At 49.5% G+C, this 24439-nt stretch overlaps 8 protein-coding genes across 8 annotated transcripts; 5 read left to right on the top strand and 3 right to left on the bottom strand.

Moving 5' to 3' along the window:
* Nucleotides 1–428: 428 nt before the first annotated feature.
* On the bottom strand, nt 429–2363 carry PENARI_c012G00207 (RNA-binding protein VTS1; the record flags this gene model as incomplete). Its single annotated transcript, XM_022632780.1, has 3 exons — nt 429–485; nt 541–1805; nt 1862–2363. 3 exons carry the CDS (start codon nt 2361–2363, stop codon nt 429–431), a joined length of 1824 nt encoding a protein of 607 aa, XP_022487161.1.
* A 642-nt stretch (nt 2364–3005) lies between these two features.
* On the top strand, nt 3006–6487 carry PENARI_c012G06467 (tetratricopeptide repeat protein; the record flags this gene model as incomplete). Its single annotated transcript, XM_022632938.1, has 5 exons — nt 3006–3355; nt 3404–4424; nt 4481–5291; nt 5341–5556; nt 5607–6487. 5 exons carry the CDS (start codon nt 3006–3008, stop codon nt 6485–6487), a joined length of 3279 nt encoding a protein of 1092 aa, XP_022487137.1.
* Nucleotides 6488–6933: 446 nt separating this feature from the next.
* Nucleotides 6934–8522, top strand: PENARI_c012G04875 (MFS transporter; the record flags this gene model as incomplete). Its single annotated transcript, XM_022632895.1, has 4 exons — nt 6934–7251; nt 7311–7414; nt 7568–7589; nt 7641–8522. The coding sequence occupies 4 exons, from the start codon at nt 6934–6936 to the stop codon at nt 8520–8522; spliced, it is 1326 nt and encodes a 441-aa protein (XP_022487313.1).
* Nucleotides 8523–8705: 183 nt separating this feature from the next.
* PENARI_c012G09004 (uncharacterized protein) lies at nt 8706–10023 on the bottom strand (the record flags this gene model as incomplete). The annotated part of the gene is made up of 5 exons (XM_022633003.1): nt 8706–9017; nt 9073–9157; nt 9213–9273; nt 9364–9818; nt 9869–10023. 5 exons carry the CDS (start codon nt 10021–10023, stop codon nt 8706–8708), a joined length of 1068 nt encoding a protein of 355 aa, XP_022487078.1.
* A 550-nt stretch (nt 10024–10573) lies between these two features.
* PENARI_c012G11696 (F-box protein) lies at nt 10574–11653 on the top strand (the record flags this gene model as incomplete). The annotated part of the gene is made up of 2 exons (XM_022633062.1): nt 10574–11024; nt 11085–11653. 2 exons carry the CDS (start codon nt 10574–10576, stop codon nt 11651–11653), a joined length of 1020 nt encoding a protein of 339 aa, XP_022487125.1.
* Nucleotides 11654–13053: 1400 nt separating this feature from the next.
* PENARI_c012G01574 (patatin-like phospholipase domain-containing protein) lies at nt 13054–15255 on the bottom strand (the record flags this gene model as incomplete). The annotated part of the gene is made up of 2 exons (XM_022632813.1): nt 13054–13764; nt 13816–15255. 2 exons carry the CDS (start codon nt 15253–15255, stop codon nt 13054–13056), a joined length of 2151 nt encoding a protein of 716 aa, XP_022487213.1.
* A 3612-nt stretch (nt 15256–18867) lies between these two features.
* On the top strand, nt 18868–21352 carry PENARI_c012G04445 (leucine-rich repeat domain-containing protein; the record flags this gene model as incomplete). Its single annotated transcript, XM_022632890.1, has 2 exons — nt 18868–18909; nt 18998–21352. The coding sequence occupies 2 exons, from the start codon at nt 18868–18870 to the stop codon at nt 21350–21352; spliced, it is 2397 nt and encodes a 798-aa protein (XP_022487077.1).
* Nucleotides 21353–23011: 1659 nt separating this feature from the next.
* Nucleotides 23012–24227, top strand: glcA (type 1 serine/threonine-protein phosphatase catalytic subunit GLC7; the record flags this gene model as incomplete). The annotated part of the gene is made up of 4 exons (XM_022633033.1): nt 23012–23188; nt 23252–23653; nt 23769–24068; nt 24132–24227. 4 exons carry the CDS (start codon nt 23012–23014, stop codon nt 24225–24227), a joined length of 975 nt encoding a protein of 324 aa, XP_022487104.1.
* Between the last annotated feature and the right edge of the window lie 212 nt (nt 24228–24439).

Genomic DNA, 24439 nt, shown 5'->3' with positions numbered 1-24439 from the left:
GGAGGATATTCTGGGTTGAGAGGTCGAGCGGTGGCTCGGTGTTGTCGGAGGCAGTTATCAAGCCTCGAGGGCGTCGTGTATCGAACCTAATGGGAATTGCAGTGTAGGTTCTCTAGTACAGAGTGAGATGGAGGAGCTTGGGAAGATCCGCGGCTGGACAGATGTCGGAGGTGGCAGCGCGGGTTCTATGGGTGCACGGGCCACGTGGAACTTCACCTGAGCATCACGATCAAATCCGCCTACAGACACAGGTAGACAGGAAAACATATTATACAGGTTTACACGTAAATCCAATAATTCATGTCCTTATCTACTATTAACCCGAATGCAATGTTCAATAATTCCAGAGCCCATCTCATGAATCCGTTCACATGGCAGCGTTTGATACATTCCAGATCCCTCGATTATGCCGCAAATAAATGTAAGAATCACACAAGATTTTCGAGCTTGCCGTCGGTGCGGGCCTCCTTGACCTGCTCAAAGACCTGGCGGGGAATGTTAGCACGTCGATCAGTGTGGAGTCGAGTTCGGGGAGCTCACCTTGAGCATTTTGTTACGGGCACCAAGAGCGTTGACACCGCGGTCCTCCAAAGCTTTATCATCAAGCTCAACCAATTCCGTCCATTGCAAATCCTTCAGGTTGTCGGTGTACTTGTGGAGCCTGAGGGATCGCAGCCAGCTGGGGATATCCTTCAGAAGGGCAGGATCGGTGGGGTCTTCTGGGGGCTTGGAGCTGCCACGACGACCACGCGGAGAGCGGCCTCGGGCAACCTCCGAGTGATCCGACAGGTAGCCTTCACTACCCAGGCCGAACTGTCCAATATTAAGCGAGCCCATTCCATTGCCCATGAGAGGGTTGTTGGGATCATAAGCTGCCAGGAAGCCATTGTTTTGGGGGGAGGTGAAGCCCATAGGGGTCAAACCACCACCTTGCATGGCAACGCCGGGGGATGTCGGGCGAGACCGTCCGCCTGCCATGGCAGCCTGTTGCTGAGCCTGCAAAGCTGCCAGCTGCTGAGCATTAAGGAGCTGACCGGCCACCAAATGTTGTCCACCAAGGCCTGAGCTAGCCAAGCCCTGGGAAAAGGTCGGGTTGCCGTGGGAGTTCTTGCCCTGGCCATCGTTGGAGCGAGCGCGGCGGTACTTGCGAGCATCGTCCAGAGCAATGCGGTTGTTCACCGTCGACAAAGCTGCCAACTTCATTGCCGTGGCATTTGCAACCATGTCCGCATGCGTGTTGGGGTTTTGGTGCTGCTGCTGGCCGAAAGTAGCAGTCATCGGAGTGTTGGTCATTGATGCCCAGCTGTGGTTGCCAACGTTGTAGGGAGACAGAAGAGGTGGCTCGATGTCAGGAGCAGGGATATTAGCGGTTTGCGGAAGAGGCGAGCGCATGCCCGAGGGCTGGCTGAACTGGCCCATAGGCTGATGTCCGGAGGAAGACTTGGGCCGGGCAATCGGGGGCTGGGTGTCTGAAAGACCACGCTGGGCCCAAGGAGACGCCGGCGGTTGACCCAGACTGTCCGAGCTGTTGTCAGGCGCAGATATGGTAGGGGCAACAAATGAGGCACGGTCGAAGACGGCGCTGTTGCGGTTCGAAGGAGGCGCGTTGCCCGTTTGCTGAGTGAACTCGGCCTTCTTCTTCGCAATGGCAGCGGCAGCATCTGGGAACATCGCATTGATGGTGGAGGAGTCAAGACCAGAGTTCCGCTTGGCGCCAGGGGATGGAGGGGGGCGTCCGAGAGAGTTACGGGAGGTATCCATATTAAGCTTCGACATAGCATCGCTCAAGCGGCTAGACATGGCATCTATGAGATAGGAGGTCAGTGAGAGCCACAAGAACGATGTGCAGATAGGACCATACCCTTTTCACCGAAGTTGGCGGGAGACAACAGGCCAGACATCGGGTGGCTCTGAGACATTTGCTGCAGGACTTGGATAAAGAAGCGGATCTGCACCTGAGTGGTCTGCTGCAGCAAAGCATACAGAGCCGCAGTTCTCTCGGCCTCGCTCAGCACACGGAACCATTGTTCAATAGCACTCAGTTCATCCTTGAAATCCTGGTCAAGCGTAGCAGCCGCCATCTCCTCCAATGTAGTCTCATATTGATCAATGTCAGAGAGCCACTGCTGAGCCGCACGGTCCATCGCATCTTCAGACGTGTTCTGGGCCTGGGATTGTTGACTGAAGAAGACTTCCGATGATGGACGGATGCTTCGGGCGGACAACGGCGAAGGAAACCCGGACATATCTGCCGACGCCCGCAGCTGGTGCGATCCGAGGTTTCGAGATGATGACGGAGGACGAAGGGTGGAATTCGAAGCGTCGGGGGTGCTATTGCGATTGCCGATGATATGACTGGCCATGGTTTGCAACGTGTTGCGAATAGTAAATACAGGGGAAATTACTGCAAAACACCTGCAGCGCCTGCTGAGTTTGCGTAACGAAAAGAATCAGAAATCCGCAAAACCAGGACTTCTAGAGTATCAGGCTTGAAAAGACCCAAATCTCGACTTCGACAACGATCGGGCACAGACCAGTCCAGTGGGCTGCACCTCGAAAAGTGTGAAGAAAGTGAGAGAGAAATTAAGGCCTGAAACGAAAGAAAGAGACGTGAAGCAATAGTGTGTCAAACACAGCAAGCCACAGTCCCGAAAGGAAAGGAAAGAAAAAAAGGGTGGAGAGGAGAGGAGAAGAAGAAGAAGAGAGGAAGTGAACTTTGGTGCAGAGGCTTTTCTGTTTCAGGCCGCGATCACGGGTTCCGACCTCAACATTCTTCGACGCGAGCTCTGCGATTTGCGCTTTTCTACTTTCTGCGCTATTTCATCTAATTTAGTCTATTCTTCTCTAGATATCTAGGGCCTGGTGGAGATGTTACTATGAATATCTGCCAAGACCAGGCCTGAAACGTCCCAGTGCGCTCTATACTGGCTTGATATCCACGTTGATCTCACGCAGCTGTCTAGTCTGACACTATCCCTTACAGGGTGGTCAGACAATTTCTGGCCATGGCGGATAATTATTACCCGGACATGAGCTCTCCCCAGAAAGAGGACTCGGAATATCCAGACATCGATGAAACTGTTCAGTATCCATGGCAGCATGGCCAATCTATTGATGATGGGAATGCGCTTTCCTCGGTGCTTGATCCTCGTCTTTTTGGAGATCAGGCACAGCCTCCACGGCCTCCAGAAAGCATCAATCAACGCCCAGCAGAAGCTGAAGATGAGATAGAAGAAGAGTTCTCCTCGGGCGAGTACGATCAGCAATATCCCCCTGTACCATATGTCCCAGGACAACTTGATGAGGCTGGGTCAGACAACGACTTCGTCATATCCGGCGAAGAAGAAACCGACAGGTATGTTGATCAAAACTTTCTATCTGGGTAAAGCTAAGACTATTATAGCGGCGATGATGACGACGAAGCAGCAGGAGATGAAGACGATGATGATTCTGTTGCCAGGAGACGCCGACGCCGAGGAGGTGGGCGCTTTTCCGGGAGATATGGTGCTCGCGGTGGAAAGGGCATCAAGAGAGGACCGCGTAAACCGATCGAACCCGGTCCAGAGTTCAAACACTTCCATTCAGAGGCCACATCTGCCTTCATTGATGGCAACTACGATTATGCCATTGAACAGGTCATGCAGGCCATCCAAGCCAACCCTGAGATGTTTGCTGCGCATTCCTTGCTCTCTGAAATCTTCCTTGCACAAGGAGAAAACGACAAAGCTTTGGCAGCTCTTTTCAACGGAGCTCATACCAGGCCGAAGGACCCCGGCGTTTGGGTCAAAGTTGCTAAGCTCATCTTAGACCGTGTCGGAGATAATCGAAAATCCGCTTTGAATGATGTGATTTACTGTTACAGTCGCATCCTTGAAGTCAGCCCTGAGAACTACAACATCCGGTTCCAAAGAGCAGCGATCTATCGTGAGTTAGGTCACAACGGCCGAGCTGCAGCAGAGTATGAAAGGTTACTCAAGGAACGGCCACATAGCGTCAAGGCCCTCCGCCATCTTGCAGAGACATACATTGACTCAGATGAGATCCAGAAAGCAGTGGACCATTATGCAGATAGCATTGATCACTACTTGACTCTTGATCCTGAAGAGTGCGATTTCTCCTGGTCCGATGTTAACATTTACGTTGAGCTTTTTGGCTACCTTGAGCAGCCTGCGGAAGGACTGAGCTCTTTGAAAATGCTCGCTCGGTGGCTCCTAGGACGGGTTGATGATACTATATGGGAAGATTTCGACGACGATGACCGCGAATGGGACGCCGATGATTCACCTCGACGCATCAAAAAAGACGGTTACGTACCTGGACAATGGCCCCGAGAATGTTATGGACTCGGGCTTCCCCTGGAGCTTCGAGTCAAATTGGGTGTCTTCCGCCTAAAGATGGGTGACAAGAACCAGGCTGAAGCATTAGTAAGTTTGATTGTATACAGATAGTGGAGGATCAAAGCGCTGACCAACGGAATTAGCATCACTTCGAATGGCTCAATCCGGAAGACGACTCCGAAGGGGCTCGGATCTTTGACTATGGTGATCTTTTTAGGGAAGCGGCGGATGCACTGAAAAAAGCCGGTCTGCTAGAAGAAGCCCTGCGATACTATACCCCCATTCAGCAGACTGCAGATCATGCAGACATCAGCTTTTTCATGGCCATGGGCGAATGTTGTTTGCAACTTGGCAAAGTGGAAGATGCCGAAAGCTGCTATCTCCTTGTCGCTGAGCACGATCCGAAGCACATGGAGTCGCGAGTTGCTTTAGCGAAACTATACGAGAGCCTGCAAATGAGCGAGCAGGCCTTGAAATACGTCAACGAGGCAGTCTTGATCGGCAGACAGGAGAACAGATCCAAGCGGAAAAGAAAGGATACCAGGCTTGAGCAGCTTGCCATCGAATTCAAGCTGGCTGAAACAGCAGCCCTCCGGCCACTCGCACCCAAACCAACGGCCAAACCAACGGTACCACTTATGAACGCTACCCCCTCCGCCCAAGGCAGAAGAGGTGAAGGTACTCGAACCGACGATATCCAGTTCCTGTACGAGAAATTGCTAGATTTGCAGCCTCACGTCAAAGAGGGTGCATCGGACGCCATTGAGGATTGGCTTGATATTGCTGATGCTCTGTTGCGAGACTTCCGCTCCAACAGGGCTTTCTATCCAGAGATCCGCAGCATCGCTTTTATGGGATATTCTCGTCCACAGCAGCGTAAGGGCGCAAAGTCTAAAGACCGGACATGGATGGATGAGATGCACGAAATGGCAGGTCGTCTTCATGAGAGTCTGGGTAAGTCGATCAAGTCAATTTGGAGATCGCAGGCTAATAGGCTTTCTAGGCGAGGGGACACATGAACCCCTCCAGGGTGCAATTCCAACCGACTATCACGGAATACCATTTGATGAATGGCTCGATATCTTCCTTCAGTACGCTCTGCTCACGGCAGAACAGGGCGAGCCAGAGGAGTCTTATGAGGCGCTTGATTCAGCAGCACTTGCAAGCATCTGGTTGCACTCCAAGCCCAAATCTCGACTAATCCATGTGTGCTGGTTCAGTGAGTCTCTTCGCCTTCTAACATGTGATTCTCAACTTACGCCTTTATAGCTTGTGCACTTCGTGTGGGAGATGAAGATACGCTAGCGAATGAAGCACGCTGGTTCATCAAGGAATACCAGTTCGTTACAGACACTTATCGCCTTTTCTCCATGCTGAGCCACCTTTCTGGCGACCCTCACCGATCTCTTTTCCATTCCTCGCCAAACATGAAGTTCATGCTTCGCCAAATCAAAGCGATGGACTTTACTCTGCCTAGTGATATCCCCAGACCTACCCGACAGTCCATCTGGAAAGAGCGCGCCACTCTATCTACGCGCGACGAAGCTGGTGACCCAATTCCTGCTATGGACCTAGACATCGCCCTTCTAGTACTCTATGGCCATATTCTGTACTCCGGAAACAGCTTCTACCCAGCCTTGAACTATTTCTTCCGAGCATATGCACTCGACGACCAAAACCCGGCTGTTCTCTTATCCATCGGCCTCTCTTTCATCCACCACTCCCTCAAACGACAAGCAGAAAACCGGCACTACCTCATCATGCAAGGGCTATCTTTCATGCACGAATACCGACGTGTCCGAGAGAAGCCCGGTAGTCTCCTGGCAGAAAAGCAGGAGATGGAATTCAATTTCGCTCGCGTATGGCACTCTCTCGGTCTAGCCCATCTGGCGGTCGAGGGATACAACAAAGTGCTGAAATTGGGCGAGCAGATCCAACAAGAGGCCCAGGGTAACCTGGCAGAGAATGCCTCAGACAATAGCGGCGATGTAGTCATGGGCGATACCGACCAACATGAGACTTTACTCGCGAACCCGCCTTTCGTGGAAGACTTCACACGCGAGGCTGCCTACGCGCTGCAGTGCATCCATGTTCTCAGTGGCGATGCAAAGACAGGAAGGGCTGTCACCGAACAGTGGCTTGTTATCTGATTCATGTTTCAAAAGTGGTTATTTTGCGATCTTGCAAGGGGCCAATTTCCTCCAATTATCTAGGTAGTTCTGTACGATGTATGATATTGCTTGAACCTCAAACGAAAATGAGCTCCATAAACATTCAAGAAAGCTAGAAGTGCGTTGTAGTATAGTTGATGCCATCATTGACAGGGGATGTGTGGGGCCGAGGCCGAGTGCGGAAATCGGGGATGGCAACTCGGGGAATGACCGATCAGCACGTCGGATTTTTTTCCGCGGAACATTACGGGCTTATATGCGTCTGATGTGCAGCTCTAATTGATTCGGAGGGTTTCTTGCTTCTCTTATCTTGCCCTTGTTCCCCCCTCCAAGTCTCTCAATCTCCCCCGTGTCTGTCTAAACCCTAGCAATTGAGAGGGCGACAGAGCAGACAACAAGAAAACCTTGGAATATTCCGCAGGTCAATGACTGTTACAAACAGCCACAGAGTGGAAAATCAATCCGACTCTCAACTTAAAGCTTCTGCAGAACCAACCAGCGGGGATAGTCCGATCACCTTGGCACATTCTAATGCACCTACGCCGCAGTCGCATGAACAAGATGAAAAGAGCCACGAATACAATGTCCAAAATGCAGAGGAAACGACAACAAAACGCCGGTATTGGACTGGTCTTATGGATGTAATATTCTGGACACCGCCGCGATGTCGATGGGATCCGGAGAATCCGTTCAAGTTCGGCTTGCCTTTAAATATCCTGTTCGCATTCTCCGGGACTTTCACAGTATGGAAAGCGCAAGAAATAAAAGATCCAAATCTTCAATACTAATCTTCATACTCTAGGTCGCCAATCTGTATTATTCGCACCCTATTCTTGATGTGCTTGCCCAGTTCTTTGGCGTCACCTATGAGCGAGTCTCATTGATTCCGACCTGCAGTCAAGCTGGGTACGCAACAGGTTTAATTCTACTCTGTCCTTTAGGAGACTTGGTTAGAAGAAGGCATTTTGTCTTACTGTTGACGTTTATCACCGCGGCCTTGTGGATTGGACTTTGTATCACGAAATCATTTGAGATATTTCTTGTTCTGAGCTATTTAAGTTCTGTGACTACTGTAACTCCAGTAAGTGGAAATTTCGGATATATCTTTGACCTCAGAACTGACTTCGTATAGCAAATCATGCTTCCCCTCGTTGGTGATCTCGTACCCCCAGCTCGCCGCGCAACAGCCCTATCTATCGTTTCTTCCGGGCTCGTTCTAGGGCTTCTCTTCGCCCGCCTTCTCTCAGGCATAGTAGCAGAATACTCCTACTGGCGAAACATCTATTGGCTATCACTAGCCCTCCAATTCCTCATCTTCGCCCTACTCTGGATGTTCATGCCAGACTACCCGAGCACCAACACCAACATCTCCTACTTCAAAATCCTATATTCGATCATCGGCTATTACTGGACATCCCCAGTGCTAGTACAAGCAACACTAATGGGATTCTTTCTCTCCGCCACATTCACCAGTTTCTGGACAACCCTCACCTTCCTCCTATCAGGAGATCCATACAACTATCCAACCTTGACGATAGGACTGTTCTCCCTAGCAGGGTTGACACCAATGTTCCTGGGTCCGTTCTATTCGCGCTATATGATCGACAAATTTGTGCCGCAGCTATCCATTCTCGTCAGTTTGAGCATCCTCATCATTGGTGTCAGCGTCGGTACCTATACTGGAACCTATAGTGTCGCCGGTCCGATTATCCAAGCTGCACTACAGGACTTTGGTCTGCAGATGACGCAGGTGGCTAATCGTACAGCTATCTATAGCGTTGCGCCGAAGGCTCGCAACAGGATTAATACTGGGTATATGATGGGTGTATTTTGTGGTCAGTTGATGGGTACTTCCGTTGGGAATCGCATCTATAGTGAAGGGGGTTGGATTCTGACTGGAAGTGTCAGTTTGGCATTCATCGGGGCGGCTCTGTTTATTTGTCTTCTTCGCGGGCCGGCTGAGAAAGGATGGATTGGGTGGCATGGCGGTATTCGGATCCGGCGAGCGGAGTAGCGCCTGAGATGTTGATATTTCTATTTGGTTTTCTTGAAGACGGCCATTCTCAATACGCTATAGATTAGATTGTACATAGGATCTAAAAGAATACGAAGTTATCGCATATTCTAATGATTTGTTTTCCACTCTTTCATTCCTGTCAAACAAACTATGCTTGTCTCTCTATATATGAACGCCAGTTTAGACGGCAAGCTTGTACAAAAGAATCCGCAGAAGCCAATTAGGAGTCTGGGTCTGCACTTCAAAGTCGTGAAGGCATGTCCACAGAGCTTGCTGTAGGCTTTTGATTGTCTCAAGGGTATACGCCAAGCTTCCGTTCGCCTCCAGCTGCTTCACCACCAGCGTTTTCTCTTCGGGGCTCATGAATTTCTTCTGCTTTCTAGATTCCAGAAGAGACTTGAGGAGTCCACCGTCCGAGGACATAGCACGGATCAAAGGGAACGACATTTTCCCTTCGTCAAGATCCTCGCAGAATCCTTTAGTCTCAAAGTACTATTTTCGGATCAGTTAGGGCTTGATCGTTCTTCCAAAATTCGGAACAACATACCTCAGTTGCATTCAAATTTTGATAATCATCTCTGATTTGGAAGTAACGGCCGATGAGTGCGACAAGCTCGCTCAGGTCAAGCTTGCTTCAATTTCGTTAAAAAATATGTCAAATAAGCCATTCAGCTCCGGGATTCTCACCTATTTTCAGTACTGTGGAGCTTCATGGTTCTAGTGGCGATCCGGAAGAGGCCTCCAGTTTCTGTTCCAGGTAATCAATAAGCCTGGAATTGCACTATGAAGAACAAGGAACTTACTTCTATCGATCGTTTGTATATATTCTTCTTCGGACGGGACTGTGCCATGATAAGTCCAGGGAAGATCGTATCCTTGTCCAATATGAAGGTGATGGAGTCATCTTTTGTAGATTTTATCATATTTCCAGCGGCAAATGCCTCCAAGCAACCGACCCATTTCAGAATATTCTGTGATGCCGTCGGATTCTTCGGCAAATACCCCGATTTGAGGGAACTGTACCCTTTTTCTAGGCCACAAATGATATTTCTCAGTTTGACCTTGGCATTTGCATCTGGTATGCGTTCCCAGCATTTGATGAAATAGACTGCATTCAGCAAGGGCGTTGACTGTCCGCTTTGAATATGCAGCTGGTACTCTTTGTCCCACGAGAAGTAATCATTCGTCAATGTCACGGCAGTTAGAATTGGAGCCTGAACTGTCTCAATGGACTTCAATTCAGCCTCAGTCAAAACAATGTTATAAGCAAAGCGAGCAAGTAGTGTAGTCAATCTAGGCTAGTTAGCGAGTCTCTGCGAACTCATATCCCTGAGGCCACTTACTCCCATCCATTCTCCGCATTTCGGAATACCATGTACTCTGCAATATTTTGAAAGTTTAGATTGTGGGTGTCGCTCCGTGACATTGCGAACGCTGTCCAAGAATCGACGATCACCTTTCCTTGCACAGAATCAATCTCCAAAAATTGTGCCGTCATTTTGGAGACAATGCCCTCTCGGTCCATAAGCACTTTGGAAGGTACAGTGTCGCCATTTGGTTCAATTGACTTGATAATGAAATCTCTCCTTAGGAACCTGTTATATCTGTCCGTTAAAATCTCTCCTGGTGCCAGAATGGGTACTGCATGATTACCTCTTCCACATCTGTCCCCTTGTCCACAATTTCTGGCGAGCAATTAGCCAATACTGTCTCAAATCCGGCATAACTACATACCATCCACGACAAATGCCATCTCAAAGGTATAGGCAATCAGGGGCAATCGCTCCGGCAAACATTCTGGGAGCACCAGAGAAACCCAGTTTCCCGTGGCAAGGTTCATACAGTAGGCATTATCTGGCTATATAAGTGCATATAGGAATGTCGGCTAAATCATCTACTTCTTTATTTGTGGTTAGTGTGCTCGTATTTGACTTTCGCTAAGTGGAGCGCCAAGTTGTTAGAGCGTAAAGCAACGTGTTTTGTTGACTCAGTCGGTTGAGCCTCATATTCGACCTTTAACATTGTGTTTGGTCATATACACAAACACAATGATTAATGAAATGCCAATGATATTGGCTCTTCCATATGAGCTTCTGGTCTCTCTAGTAGAGTACTTGGATGGCCCAAGCCGTGCAGCACTGGCACGAACATGCCATGCTCTTAACTTCTTGACAACACCGCATCTTTACGAATCGGCAGACATCCAACTCGGCAAAAGCAACGAGTTCGTACGGACAGTCGAGACAAAATATGCCGATTTGGTCCGCCATGTCACAGTCGCGGTCCAACATTGGGATGTCGATATCTCTCCTTGTCGTGTTGTGCCATGTCTCGAGAAGCTAGAGAACATGCAAAGCCTCACGCTAGTCGGTGGCTACTGGATGTGGGACACTGAAGACGAAAATTGGGATACCCTTGAAGGCTATCTCTGGGACTACCTTGAAAAAGCGAGCTTGAAGCAACCTGTAGAATCGCGAGTTTCTACGAATCTTCGATCCCGTAAGTCACTGGCGTCCATAGAGAGAAGATGAAAGACCAGAGCTAACATCTATATATCAGTGACTCTCGACCGCTCTGAACGCAATGGCCAAGCAGCATTCATTCACTACTCGCACATCTTCATCATCCCACAACTCCATAATCTCACGTTGCGTGGTTTTATGCTTGAGGAAGAAGATGGCGAGATCGATCTTCAATATGAACGCCAGACCGAACTTCAATCATTACGCATCGAGAACAGCTTTGTGAACTTTCCGGCTTTAAAAAAGGCCTTGCGTGCTCCAAGGGCACTGAGATTCCTTAGTATCAGCCATGCAGAGCGCTTCTGGCACCATGAGCTTAAGAACGCGGAATACAACCGGGCAACGGTGGCTGAGTTTGTAGAGGCTTTGTTCCTGCATCGTGATACGCTCGAGGAGATCCAAGTGAAGGTTGATCACATTTACGACAATCACGACAATTACGATATGGAGTGCAATTCAACAATCAATGCTCCGAGCTTTCATAAACACGCAGCACAATTTCCGGTACTAAAGCGCTGGATCGGCTGTGATAGAACCACGTTGGCGGAGTATCTTGGGTCGGGCGAATTTAGTTCCTCTGATTCATCTGACGAAGATGGTGAATGACCAGACTGAGAACTCTTTGCCTGTATACAGAGATCACATTTAAGGAGTCAACAACATACAATCAATCGTTCACATAGCTGAACGGAATTCCAAGATCTTACCGGGTTTTACTGGAGCGCTGAGTTACCTTTAGAGTATACAAGAAAAAGATCATACAATGCTAAATAGACATTATATCCTTCTGCGCTCAAATATCTTCGTTATCCCCGAAGCACATAGTGAAGGACTTGTCAACTTTGATCAACGTCTATACCGGTCTAACATATCATCTATTCTGTTTTCATTCTTTTGCTCATGAGTACCTATCAACGTCCTATAAGGCCTACAATCCCAATACCAAGCTTTGTCCTTCCATGCAACAGAGAAATAACCAGCCATCTCATGTACAATGACGTGACCCAGTCGAGTTCCCAATCTATGGCGTACAGACTAATCCAACAACAGCGTTTTGATTCATACTAAAAATACAACCCAATCTAAAACAAAATATTGATAGCATCGTCTATATTGATATGACATTGGTGTTGGATTTGATATTCGTCCATAATTTAGCTAACTGCAATATCAACCCTTATAATATGATATGAGTATTTCCCCGGCTTCATTTATACTTACTTTAAACCACAATAGCCTTACATAAGGTACTATATACTCTATGTAATCGTGCAGAAGCATTCATTACGCTGTTCTGCAGTTGCAAGAAGTCGGTTCAATATATATTTGACCTACGTGACATATCTATGACAAGTAGCCCTAACGCACTATGATATTAATTTTGATTGTTATTTGATCTTCAAAAATAACAAAGTATAACACATTTATGTCCATACTAGCATAATTTGCAAAAGCTAAGTTTGTCACGAGTGTGTTTCTAAAAAGGCTAGAGACTGATGTCACTTACCATGCACCCCCGCTTCGCCAAGGTGATATCGAGCAGATGATATCCCTTAGTATTTACCAGAGAGACTACGTTCACGCCACTTCATTCAAACAAATACCGAGAATATAATATTCGTACACTAGGAGCGATTATGTACATTACATAGCCTTCTATCAGTCTCCAAAAGGTAAATACCTTACCGTGACACATGTAAGCAGCAAATGCAAAGATAGCCGAAGCCAAAAATGACCAAATGTATAATCAATAAGAAATAAGACACCTTGCTATGCTGACGAAAGGAAGTAAGACGAGAACAAAAAAGGAAAGACGCTAGACAAGGACAATAGGTCGTACGGCCTGAGAGTGCCCGCAGATACCGGCAAGAGCCGCCTGTCATAATGAATCTCACAGAGAGCAGGAAGTATAATGACGGAAGGCCGAGCTGCAGGTGCCCTGAAGAAGAAAGACTCTCCGCTCGAAGTGAACTCTGGGAGCGCTCAAGCCGCTTGTATTTTATTTTTCAGATGACCGTTGGATCGTCGTCCCCGTAGGAATCCGCATCATCAAAGAAAACAGCAGACTGGCGTCGCATTTCCTCCATGATGCTCCCCCGCCGGGAATTCGGGGTCTGAGGGCGTGGTGAGGCGGTTGATTGGGACATGGTATCTGATAGGTCGATGAACCGCGACTGGTCTTTGTAGCTGGACCCTTCGCGATCTGAAAGGTTCTCATCTAGATGTTCCTCCACGGGGCCTGAATGTTCACTTTCTGTATTGTGGAGTCGACGAGAGAGAACTGGGGAGAGGCTGCGTCCACCTGTTTTGGATTCTTGGAGTCCTTTCATGATTTCGTTTTCGACTTTAAGTCGGTTTTGAATGAATTGGATTTTGGGGAATGCACTTTGCTGACCGACATGTATCATGCGAGCGAGACGTTCAGGGCTCGGGTCGGAGAGAATGTGGATGAAATCGGAGGGAATGCTCTTAGGCCAGATAGTCACAGTGCCACTGAACTTTTGCAACCAAATCTCACTCCAGTCTTGCCCCATCGGTCGTGGGAGAAGCTCTAAATGCCGAAGGACTCGAAGCCATTTGTTAAGGTCTAACTTGATGTATTGTTCGATTGCAGTGCCGAGGAAGCCGCCACGCCAGCCACGGCCCTTGCGGTGTGTGACTGGTCGCCCTACCGTTCCCCGAGAGCTGAAGAAGAAAAGGTTGATGTGGGGGTTCACCTGATGCGGTGTCAGTGGCAAAAGAGCACAAAGGAGCGAGGGTAATCTTACCTGGGACACTATCGTAAAATTGACGTTGAAATGTAGGTTCAGCGCTTTGATTGGTATATCAGTCCGCAGGCTACCATCCTTCCATTTATGTCCAAACGAGTAAGGCTTTAGAGTGCCATCACGCTTTTTGGTCATCAAAACTACCGGATTCAGAATGCCTGGAACAGCCGCGGAAGCAAGCACTGCACTCCATATGACGCAATCGGGGGATGTCAGATAATTGGCCAGGATGGTCGGCGAGTGAGGATCTGAGGGCACACAGCTGACATTCAAGATGCGCCCGGTCCGCTCGTAAGCTTCCCGAAACGTAGTTGAGCCCCTGCAGAACCAACCGCACTGTCGGGCCCAGTCGACGGTATCAAACCTAGCACCTGTTCGCCACCAGCGACGGACCCATGTCGGAAACCCTTCGTGGCATGCGCGAATCCGATGTGCTAAGGCGGGAACGAGCAGTTGTTTCAGCTCCTCGTCTGTCCTGGTCGCAACCAGGCCCGCCACTAGCGCTCCACCTGATGTCCCGGTAATGATCTCCGGGAGGACACCATTATCCAGCAGGGCCTTGACTACACCAAAGTGATAATAAGCGAATGTGGCTCCACCTGACAGACAAAGAGCGGTGCGACCGAAATTCGTATCAAGGTGCTTGAAGAGCTGATACTTGGCGTCATTATCAATCTGCTTGCTGTTTTGGACGAGTTCAATACACGCGTGTACCTCGTCGATGTACTCTTGGACCAAGTCTTTGGTCCCAGAGTACGTCTCGCTGTATATTCGAGGGTTCTCCACACCGGCGAAATTGTTCTTGACGCAAGCTTCCAATAGCGTACGGAGCTCTTCAATAGCCGACGCTTCGCTCGAGTCACCCCGCCCATTGTCTATCTCCCGTTCTGCATCCGCTCTGACTTTCTTCAGCTGTCCCACCACTTTGTTGATTGTAAGATGATCGTAGTAAGCGTATTCATCGGTCTGTTTCCACTTCTCGGTTCCGAGGTGGACGTCCAGCGCCTGGGCCGCTTTCAACCAATCTGGGTAGTTTTTCTGCGCAGACAATTCCCGGCGCAGCCTTTCCCTTTTGCCCCGCCATGTCACCCATTGCTCATAGAGGAAAATGTAGACTCGGATAAGCACATATCCAAAGCTCAACACAGTAATCCACGTGAAAACAGTGAACAGGAATGGCCATTTCAACACCGTATATAGCACCCCTTCTCTCGTTTCATCCTTGCTTCGTTTGGGTTGTTTGCGACGGCCACGGTTCTTGCGGACTCTTTGATTGATTGGGCGCCAGTCATTGATAGCCACTAATGGGGAGGCTTCTGGGGCATTCAGCGCCTTCTCGAATCGGTCGAGTTCATCGGGTTCGATAAAGTCGCGGTCAAAATCGGGTAGACAGGCCGGATCGTAGGGGTCATACACTGCAGGTTGCTTCTCAGTTGCCATGTTCAATGCATGCTGGAGTGACGAGAACAAATGTTGAGACATCAAAGGTACCTGGAATCCGGTTGGGGAAGCTATGACGCTAATATCACGTGCCTGTCCATCTCCACGCACGTTGCGCTAGTGCCGGATATGGCTAGCCCCATTTATCTGCTGAGTCATTCATATCTTGCCCCGCCAGATAAGAAATCGTCAACCATGGATGCCGAGGTAGCTAAACAGTGGAAGTACCAAGAATTGAGCACGCAAGGTTCACCGCGTCTGGGAGATAGATAGCGATGAACTATCGCCAAGTTCATGGCAAACACTCTCAAACTCAGCATTCTTTGTGAGTGATGTGTTTCTTGAGAACCGCAAGGCTAATACAAGCATTATCCTGCCACACTATGCTACGACACTTGAGAACAACAATGCCACCGTGCGACAGTCTTGGGAGTGTTTGGAATGTGCCCCTCCTCCGCGCAAGCCCCGCGAGGAATTGACATTCCTCAATCTAAATCCCTCTCTTGTTACAACGAGCGGGGCAGTCCTGCTCATCCCGAAGGCAAATCCGAGATTTTTTTCGTTTTCGTCTCAAAGAAGTATACTCGATCTCACCGCTAGATGAGGTAGCATGAATCTCAAGGAAGATACCGGTGTCCTTCCCTGATTGGTAGGCATGACGGCAGAGTTTGTTTGTCGCAGCCGAATTGGAGGCCCAGGAAAGCATCCCATGGGTTGGCGGGGTCAATATCCCTCTAGCTGCATGCACCCAGGACCGGGAAATGTTTTGTGTGCGCGGTATCGGACATAAAAAGTAGATCAGATATCAGCCACCATCTTCTGTTATAGGTCGAGTAAGAAGTGAGCTTGGTCACCTGATCTAGGTGTTCGGAAACGCCTCTATTCGCATATCAGGATGATTGGCAGCAAACTAAAAATTAGCGTCGTGTACGAAGATGCAGGATGAGTCCCTAATTAGGCTATTTTCGGCGAAGATAATCCGGACATGCTTTTCCATTCGGTCATGTTCGTCCTTGACGCTGATCATGCTGATCATTCTGCTAAATTCCTAAATACAATTTAAAAAAAAGTAAACATCGCGCAAGCCATCGCTTCTTGTTGCCACTTGCGATCCAACAATCGGCTCTGTATACCAGCAACACCTAAATATTCGAATTTCGGAGTCCCCTGTCTCGTGGCGGCACAAGGAATATATTAAATGAGCAGTTTGCGCCGTAGCCGCACGATTTATTAAGTTGAGTTAGCCTCTTCAACATCCCTGAACGTGCCGGCGGAGCCGAACTTAAGTGCGAATTCTATGTCAAGGCAACCCTGTCCTCCAATGCCCCGCCCTCAGGGCTCTTGGCATTTTCTATCTCTGTGATCCCGAGCACGGATTCCCCATTTAGCCCTATGCAGATTGCTCATGGATCGACGCAAAGATGTATAGATTGTACTGTAGCGTTGGTCGAGCGGCCGGTGAGAAAGCTTCCCCCGCTTACGACGTTTACCCACTAATACTCCCCGACGTGAGCAAAAGCAAAAAAGTTCAGCGAGCCACAATCATGGCTTGAAAAGGGATTGCGTTTCAAAGGATCATATCACCCAATCAGCGTGGTTAAACGCTCATCATATCGCACGCACGCTTCGAGGATCGTCCAAGGGTGGGCCTCGGATCTCCGTGGCCGGTCAACGCCCGAAGGCATTTACATGTACTGCCAACTTTACTGTCGTCTTTACAGTATCCTCTCCAGTATTGTAGGGAGGGGTGTCGATCGTGATTATCGCACAATCATGTGCCCGCCCCCTTGGCTGATTACCATGTGCTAAACATTCCTGGGGAGATAGGAGGGACATTCAACCCCGATCGGCTGAAAAGCTGATGTTTGGGAAAATGAAGCCAAAGGATATGGCCATATGTACATGTGTGTGCTTGGATAGACATACTTAAAATAACGGCAGGGATGCTGCGAACTCCTCGCATGAAAGGTGCAGAGAGTTGTATGCGCGGCCGGGGTCCAAGGTTGAACCGAGCGTTTTGAGGCGCATCTAATAGGAATGTTAAGATGAAATTATACCCCGCGCTGGGCAGGGATAAAGGTAATTTCTTTCGCAATTTTCGAAACATTACAGAAACACAATCCATGGCTCGCGGTAGAGGGGGCCGTCAGACGTTGAGGCTATAGATGAAGGGGCTGAGTCGAACCTTGGAACCACCAACCGTCCGTACCCGCTATACAAGCGGTGTGACCATTGTCTACCTGAACATATACAGCCATTCAGATCATGTCTTACTATAGAAGTCAGTTGATGTCATTTGGGATAACATCCAGTCTCCATCTAAGAATGTCAGATGTCAGTGCGAGCTAAGATACTCGACGATCCCAGATAGCGTAATGGCGAATTTAAATCACCAACTGATTGGCCATTCACGACTTTATAGAGGTCCTCTTTTTACAGTATCATTCCGAATGACCGGGAGCCACCATTTCCTCCAAGGCATCTGAGTATGCAAATATCCGCATATGCCCAATGGCATGCCTCGTGCGATCACAACCCCCTAAACCCTGATTTGATCGGCTGCCCCCTTCAGCGCCTACAGATGACCAACCGCATTTCCGGCAAGGGCATCTACAAAAAGAGAAGGGGAAAAAAGAGGGAAAAGTGGGCCAACGGGAGCACGGGGCAACTAACCCTCTCGGCATTCCCACTCGGTCTACATCGTGGGCTGAAATTGCCTGCGTGTGGCTGCGTCGGAGATTGATCAACGCCACCATGGGAAAGTTTCAACTGTGTATAGGAGGGGCTGCAAATGCATGAATGGGAAGATGTTTTGATTTTTTTTGGGTCGATCAAAGAGAGCCCCTCGGACCCACTATGGTCTGAGTTTCCTTACTCTCTGAATGTTGACACTCTTTGGTTCAATTTATGCAGGAGAGAGGGGGGCCGCACATCGGACTAATCATATATTATATTTACCTCACAAACACCAGGCTTTTGATATAGACGCGGCAGAAAATCGAACTAAAATGCTAGGCGCCTTCATAGGCTCGCCACTACCCACCCGGGTTTAGTTTGCATACAGTAGTAAATATCCCGGGCTTAACAGTACGAGTGAGATAGATTAGTCGACAGGTCAAATTGGATAGAACGGGGACAATTGCATTGAAACAGGGAGCAGGAAGAAAAGCAAAGAAACAAAACAGGAAAAGCCAGAGATATAGTAAGTAAGTAGGTCGAATATCATGCGACTATCTCTCAGCTGATACAAGTGGTAATATTGTGTATCTCCCGTATTGCTATCAGGATAAGCGTAATGTATTTAGTTACCCCGTGCCCTCACTCTTCCTTCTCTCTCTTCTTTTCACCTCCTTGAGACTTATCTCTTTTCCCCCTCCTTTTCGGGTCAAGGTAGAGTCAAACGTTGACTCACCTTTCTTCTTCTCAGGTACTGTTCGCGGCAATTCCCTGAGACTCGTCCAATCTGGCTAACCCTCGCCTCCAGAGCCCTCGCTCGATCTTTTTTCGGGATCTCGCTCGGGTCACACAAGCAAGATGTCGACTACCTCTGGTTGTATCTGTTGAGTTCTTTATCTTCAGATTTCCCCCGGCCTCACCGGACCCGTGGGCACCATGGAGAAGTTAAACACTGGGGATGGACAACTTTTCATCAAGGTTTGTATTCTCATAACACTCGTGTGGATACGCTACACCACTCTCTGGTGGGTCTTCAGATGGCTAACTCGTTTGTTTGCTTTGTTAGAATGTCGCCAGCTTCGTTCGCACCCATGAAAAGGCCCTCGCAAATGCGCTACAACTCCGCCGCCAGCCCAAAAATGCAGTGACCCCCCAGTCACCAACCGCTTCGGGCTCTGGCTCATTCTCCTCTGCTCCGTTGAACTTAGCCGCCGCCTTCTTCAAATTTACCTCGCAGAATAGCAAAACCGCCAAATTGACCCTGACCCCCCATCACCTCTTCTACCTCCTCTCCAGCTTCGAGGACTTGGGCATTGCTGTGGGCCCTATGAACGTCAGACTGGAGAATATCCACACCGAGGTTTCGCAGTCATATGTTTCCTTTTTGAATAAACCACAACGGTCTCGAGGCGATGGCGCCTCGATCCACTCCGTATCCAGCGTGCGTAGCGTGATGTCTGGTATGACCGACCTCTGGTCATCCTTCCGACTGGGACCCAAGGACAGCCCTTCCAAATCGGAAAAGGCAAAGGCTGCCTTGGATATGGACCTGAAGTACCTCTATTCCGCCTTCACCAAGATCCCGTGTCTACGCCTTGCCCCGGACCACCGAGCTCCTTTGATCAGTGGATATGAAGAATTTCCTTTCGATACGGCTGTGCCGCTGCATTCTTTCAAGAACTTGAGCGCTTTAGAGATTATTGATTTAGACTACCGTTCCTTTTACGGCTGGGACCGATTATCCGAGCAACTTCGCAGCCTGACAATCAAGAGAGCGCACCTGGATGATCCTGCGGACCTGTTAACGAGGATCGTATTGGACGACATCGATAAGCGACGCCGACGGTCCGCCAAGTCTCAGCAATCGCCTCCCTTGGGATGGACCAACAGCTCCAGCACGCAGCCCGTTCACACTCCAGATCATTCTTCCGTCTCCGCGCCCGGGTCTCCTGTGGCAAACACAGCACTTGGGACCAGTTCCAGCCCCAAGTCGACCCCGATGATCCGAGCAGGATCGGAAGGCGCCAAGATTCGTACAAGAGCCGGAAGTATCTCGCCCACTCGTCCTCCTACGAAGCCTGGGCACCGTCGAGGCCAGTCTCAGCGAATTATCCGACGTACCGGTTCTGCAAGCTCGGAATCTAGTGAGATTTCAGCTGGTTATCGAAATGGAAGTTCTTCTAACCTCCTTGCCGACATTCTGTCGCCCGCGAAATGGCGATTCCTGCGACACCTAGGACTCCCTGAAAACTCCCTAACATCCATATCTGCCGCTAGTCTTACCCCTGTCGCCAACTCTCTCAACTCACTTGACCTGTCGTCGAATCTCCTGACCGAAATTCCAGATGGTCTAGCTTCCTTGATGGCCTTGCGAGCTCTCAATCTGTCTTATTGCATGATTGAATCGCTCCACTCGCTTACTCGGAACCCTCTCCCTGCTATCACTGCTCTCAACCTCCGCGGAAACCGTCTCCGATCACTCGCGGGTATTGAACGATTGCTTTCGTTGGAAAGATTGGATCTTCGTGACAACAATCTCACGGACCCGACAGAGCTTGCCCGGTTGACTAGTCTCCCTGAGATACGGGAGATCTGGGTCTCCGGCAATCCCTTTGTCAAGACTCATTCTGGATATCGAATTGTGATCATGAACCTTTTCCGCCGGACGCCTGGTTATTCCGAGGACATCATCATTGACGGCAGAGGGCCTGGTTACACCGAGAGGAAGCATCTCGTCGAACGTGTTGCAGAGCCCCAAGGTGCGCCCGTTGTGCGGCCTGTACCCGCTGATGAATCAATGGTCGTGCAAAAGTCTACTGTCACTTTCATTACCCCAGAAACTGCAGTCCCCAAGCCGGTACAAGACGAGGGAGACTCGCGTGTGAACGGGGCACAGAAAGAGATTGATGGAGCAACCAACCGCCGAAAGAAGACTCAGCGACGCAGGATAATTTACCACTCAGTGGACAATCCATTCACCACTGATGGACTGGGAAACTCGGGAAGTACCGCTCTTCCTGTCCTTCCCATTCAACATATCCAAGCGCCGGCCGATCATTCGATTGTCGTCCCCGTTGAACAGCCGTGGAGGCTGGACAGCGGACCACAATCCGGATCATCGAGCATCCAAAGTCCTGTCAAGCCTATGCACTCCCCAAACCCTGCTCTGATACACCCTGCACAAGGCAAGGAAAGGACTATGGATGAAGAGTTCTGTCGTCAGCACTTGGAAGTTCTTCGACAAGACGTGGGGCATAATTGGCTTACTGTGCTCCGCGAGAACGACTGGAATAATTCTCACAAGGACTTTGCCCACATCTCAGGAGTAGGATTGGATCATTCCGCTCATCTTTCCACTCCGCCACTCACCCGCTCAAACACCCAGGCGATCCTCAGCGGAAGCCATGCACTGAGCGGATAAAAAGCATTTTACCATTTGCAACTCTCCATACGCCCGGGGCCTCCCACTCATACCCTGGGTATCTCCGCCTCTCCCCCGTGGGACCATAATCTGCCTGGCGGATTCTTCTCTTCTATATGGGGATAACCCATCAAGTCCCCTGGGACCATTTGACCAACATATTTGTCGCCTGTTACAGGCAGCTAACTATTCTATGCATTGCTTTCGGCGTTCGATGACTTACGAGCCATGGTGGGTTGGATGTATGATTTATTTACGGCCTTTGATTTCGCACTGTTTCTGTCCATTCCTCTCCTACTTTCAAAACGCATGCACTGGTGACCTTTTCTGGTCGTCTTGATTCATGGAGGGCACAGCGAAAGACATTTTGTTTTCGGTTAGAGCGTGTATTGTATGATTCTTGTTTTCTGGCACGTTGGCGTTGGTGGATCTTTGATGTCTTAATTCCCCTCTTGTTCATCCTTCTCTGCGGCTTTTCTCTGGTTCTTTCGATCGATTACCTGTGCATGAGCCATGACATCTATCTGGACAGTCAGCATGAGGCACAAGATACGATCAGTTTGAATAATATCACCGTGAGAACACTTACCTATACTCCGTAGGATTGAAGCGTATCCCTAGAACGACGTACATATATCGGAATGCATACTCGAAGATACAATGCCATTATAGCCCCATGTTCACCATGTCGAGACTCTATCAGCCTCTACGTGCTTGGACCCCATTTGGCGTCGCGGCGCGCAGTCTCGACCTCGCAGAACGCCAGAAGTCATGCAACAGATTTTGCATACAAACTGTCAAAGCGTAGAGAAATGCATAGGGCAATAAATTGAGTAGATCAAGTGTAGGAACAAGGTCTATATATAACCGACCAAACAAGCGCAAACACAAATGGAAGTTCCCGCTTTGCAAAAAGATTCTCTCCTTCACAACTCTCGACAGGCCTTTCTCTTGTCTTTTGTCCCTGTTCTCTGTTCTCTTTCACTCTCTATCTTCTCTTTCAACTTTCTCCCTTGATTGAGAAGTTCCTCCCTTTCCCCTCCAAATTCTTCCCTTTCGCTTCTGCCTCTGCCTCCACCACTACCATCTGCCATCTCCCATCTCGCCATTCCCCGGCTTCTTTCATCGAACCGATTAGTTTCCGGCCTCTTGCTCAGCCTCAGCTATCCTTTGAGGCGTCTACGAGCCCATCCCCTTCCTCCTCCCCGCGCATCGTACAAAAAGCGAGTCGGATAGGCACCACCGTCCCACACCCGTCTGGGCATCTTTGCCAGATCATTCTTCTCGCGGCCGTTGGGGCCCTTCTTCAGATCACTTTGGTCTTGAATTATCTCTGGTAGGCATCCGCGTATTTTTTTTGTTGTTGTTCCCGGTCCTGCTCCCTCCCAACTCCACCGCCAAGGGGGGAGAAAAATCCCAACAGGAAAAACCGAGCGCGTTCGTCGAATTTGCCTCCCAGGGTATTTTGAGATACAGACTGGACTTTATCTCAATCTGGAACGTTTTGTTAACTTGTTTGTTGGACAGTAGCAGGACATATTCGCGTCATCAAATCTCTGCTCTCCTCGCCCGATCGCTCCGGAAGTCTTCCCTTCCCGCGTTCCCTTTCTCTTTTCTTCAACTATTTCTTTCTTTCGTGTTTTCCCTTAGAACGACGCCATGGCCGACCAGGAAGTCGATTTGGACTCAATCATCGACCGCCTCTTGGAGGTGAGGGGTAGCCGCCCTGGAAAGCAGGTTCAGCTGCTCGAATCGGAGATCCGTTATCTCTGTACCAAGGCTCGTGAGATCTTCATCTCTCAGCCGATTCTGCTTGAGCTGGAAGCGCCCATCAAGGTAGGTCTTTGTGTTTGAAACTTTGACGTGAACGGCCTTGTCTTACGCGTCTACTCTCCCTAGATTTGCGGTGACATCCACGGTCAATACTATGATCTCCTGCGTCTCTTCGAATATGGCGGTTTCCCCCCGGAGGCCAACTACCTCTTCCTCGGTGACTACGTCGACCGTGGCAAGCAGTCGCTCGAGACTATCTGCCTCTTGCTCGCTTACAAGATCAAGTACCCCGAAAACTTCTTCATTCTGCGTGGCAACCACGAGTGCGCCTCGATCAACCGTATTTACGGTTTCTATGATGAGTGCAAGCGACGTTACAACATCAAGCTCTGGAAGACATTCACCGACTGCTTCAACTGTCTCCCCATTGCCGCCATCATTGATGAGAAGATTTTCACCATGCACGGTGGTCTGAGCCCCGACCTCAACTCGATGGAGCAGATCCGTCGTGTCATGCGCCCCACGGACGTAAGTTTCATCCCCTCATTTCTGATTCCCCTGTGTTTGGGTTTATGGGCGGGAATAAAACTCGAAGAGGCGCTGGGCTTCTCGCGGCTAAAGGCCAAATCACTGACTGAAACAGATCCCCGACTGCGGTCTTCTGTGCGATCTGCTGTGGTCCGACCCCGATAAGGATATCACCGGCTGGAGCGAGAACGATCGAGGTGTCTCATTCACATTCGGCCCCGATGTGGTTTCGCGCTTCCTGCAAAAACACGACATGGATCTGATCTGCCGTGCACACCAAGTTGTTGAGGATGGATATGAATTCTTCTCCAAGCGCCAGCTGGTTACACTATTCAGTGCACCCAACTACTGCGGTGAATTCGACAATGCGGGTGCAATGATGAGCGTAGACGAGAGTTTGCTCTGCTCCTTCCAGGTGAGTTTTCCCAATCCCTCCAAACCATAACCGCCGGTCTCTAACCTATCTCCTCTCCTGCAGATCCTGAAACCAGCCGAGAAAAAGCAAAAGTACGTTTACGGTGGCATGAGCGCCGGCGGTCCCGTCACTCCTCCGCGAAAGCAAAAGAAGAAATAAAAGAATCAATACGAGCTTCCCCATCTGCAGCAGGTTCGGGCGGAGATAAGCCTTTCACAAATCTCTTTCACAGCGCCCTCATGACATCCATCCTATCTACAACCCCCGCCGCGAGTCCCTCCGGATCCACGAAAACGATGAACGACCGAGGAACCCCTCATCCGCACTAAGGGTAGCCCGATATTCTTCAACTCCGCCAACCCCCGATAATA

Source organism: Penicillium arizonense, assembly GCF_001773325.1.
Source record: "Penicillium arizonense strain CBS 141311 chromosome Unknown PENARI_contig012, whole genome shotgun sequence".
NCBI classification, from domain to species: domain Eukaryota; kingdom Fungi; phylum Ascomycota; class Eurotiomycetes; order Eurotiales; family Aspergillaceae; genus Penicillium; species Penicillium arizonense.
Note: the sequence above shows the minus strand (reverse complement) of the source record. Positions and strands in the feature narration are given on the sequence as shown.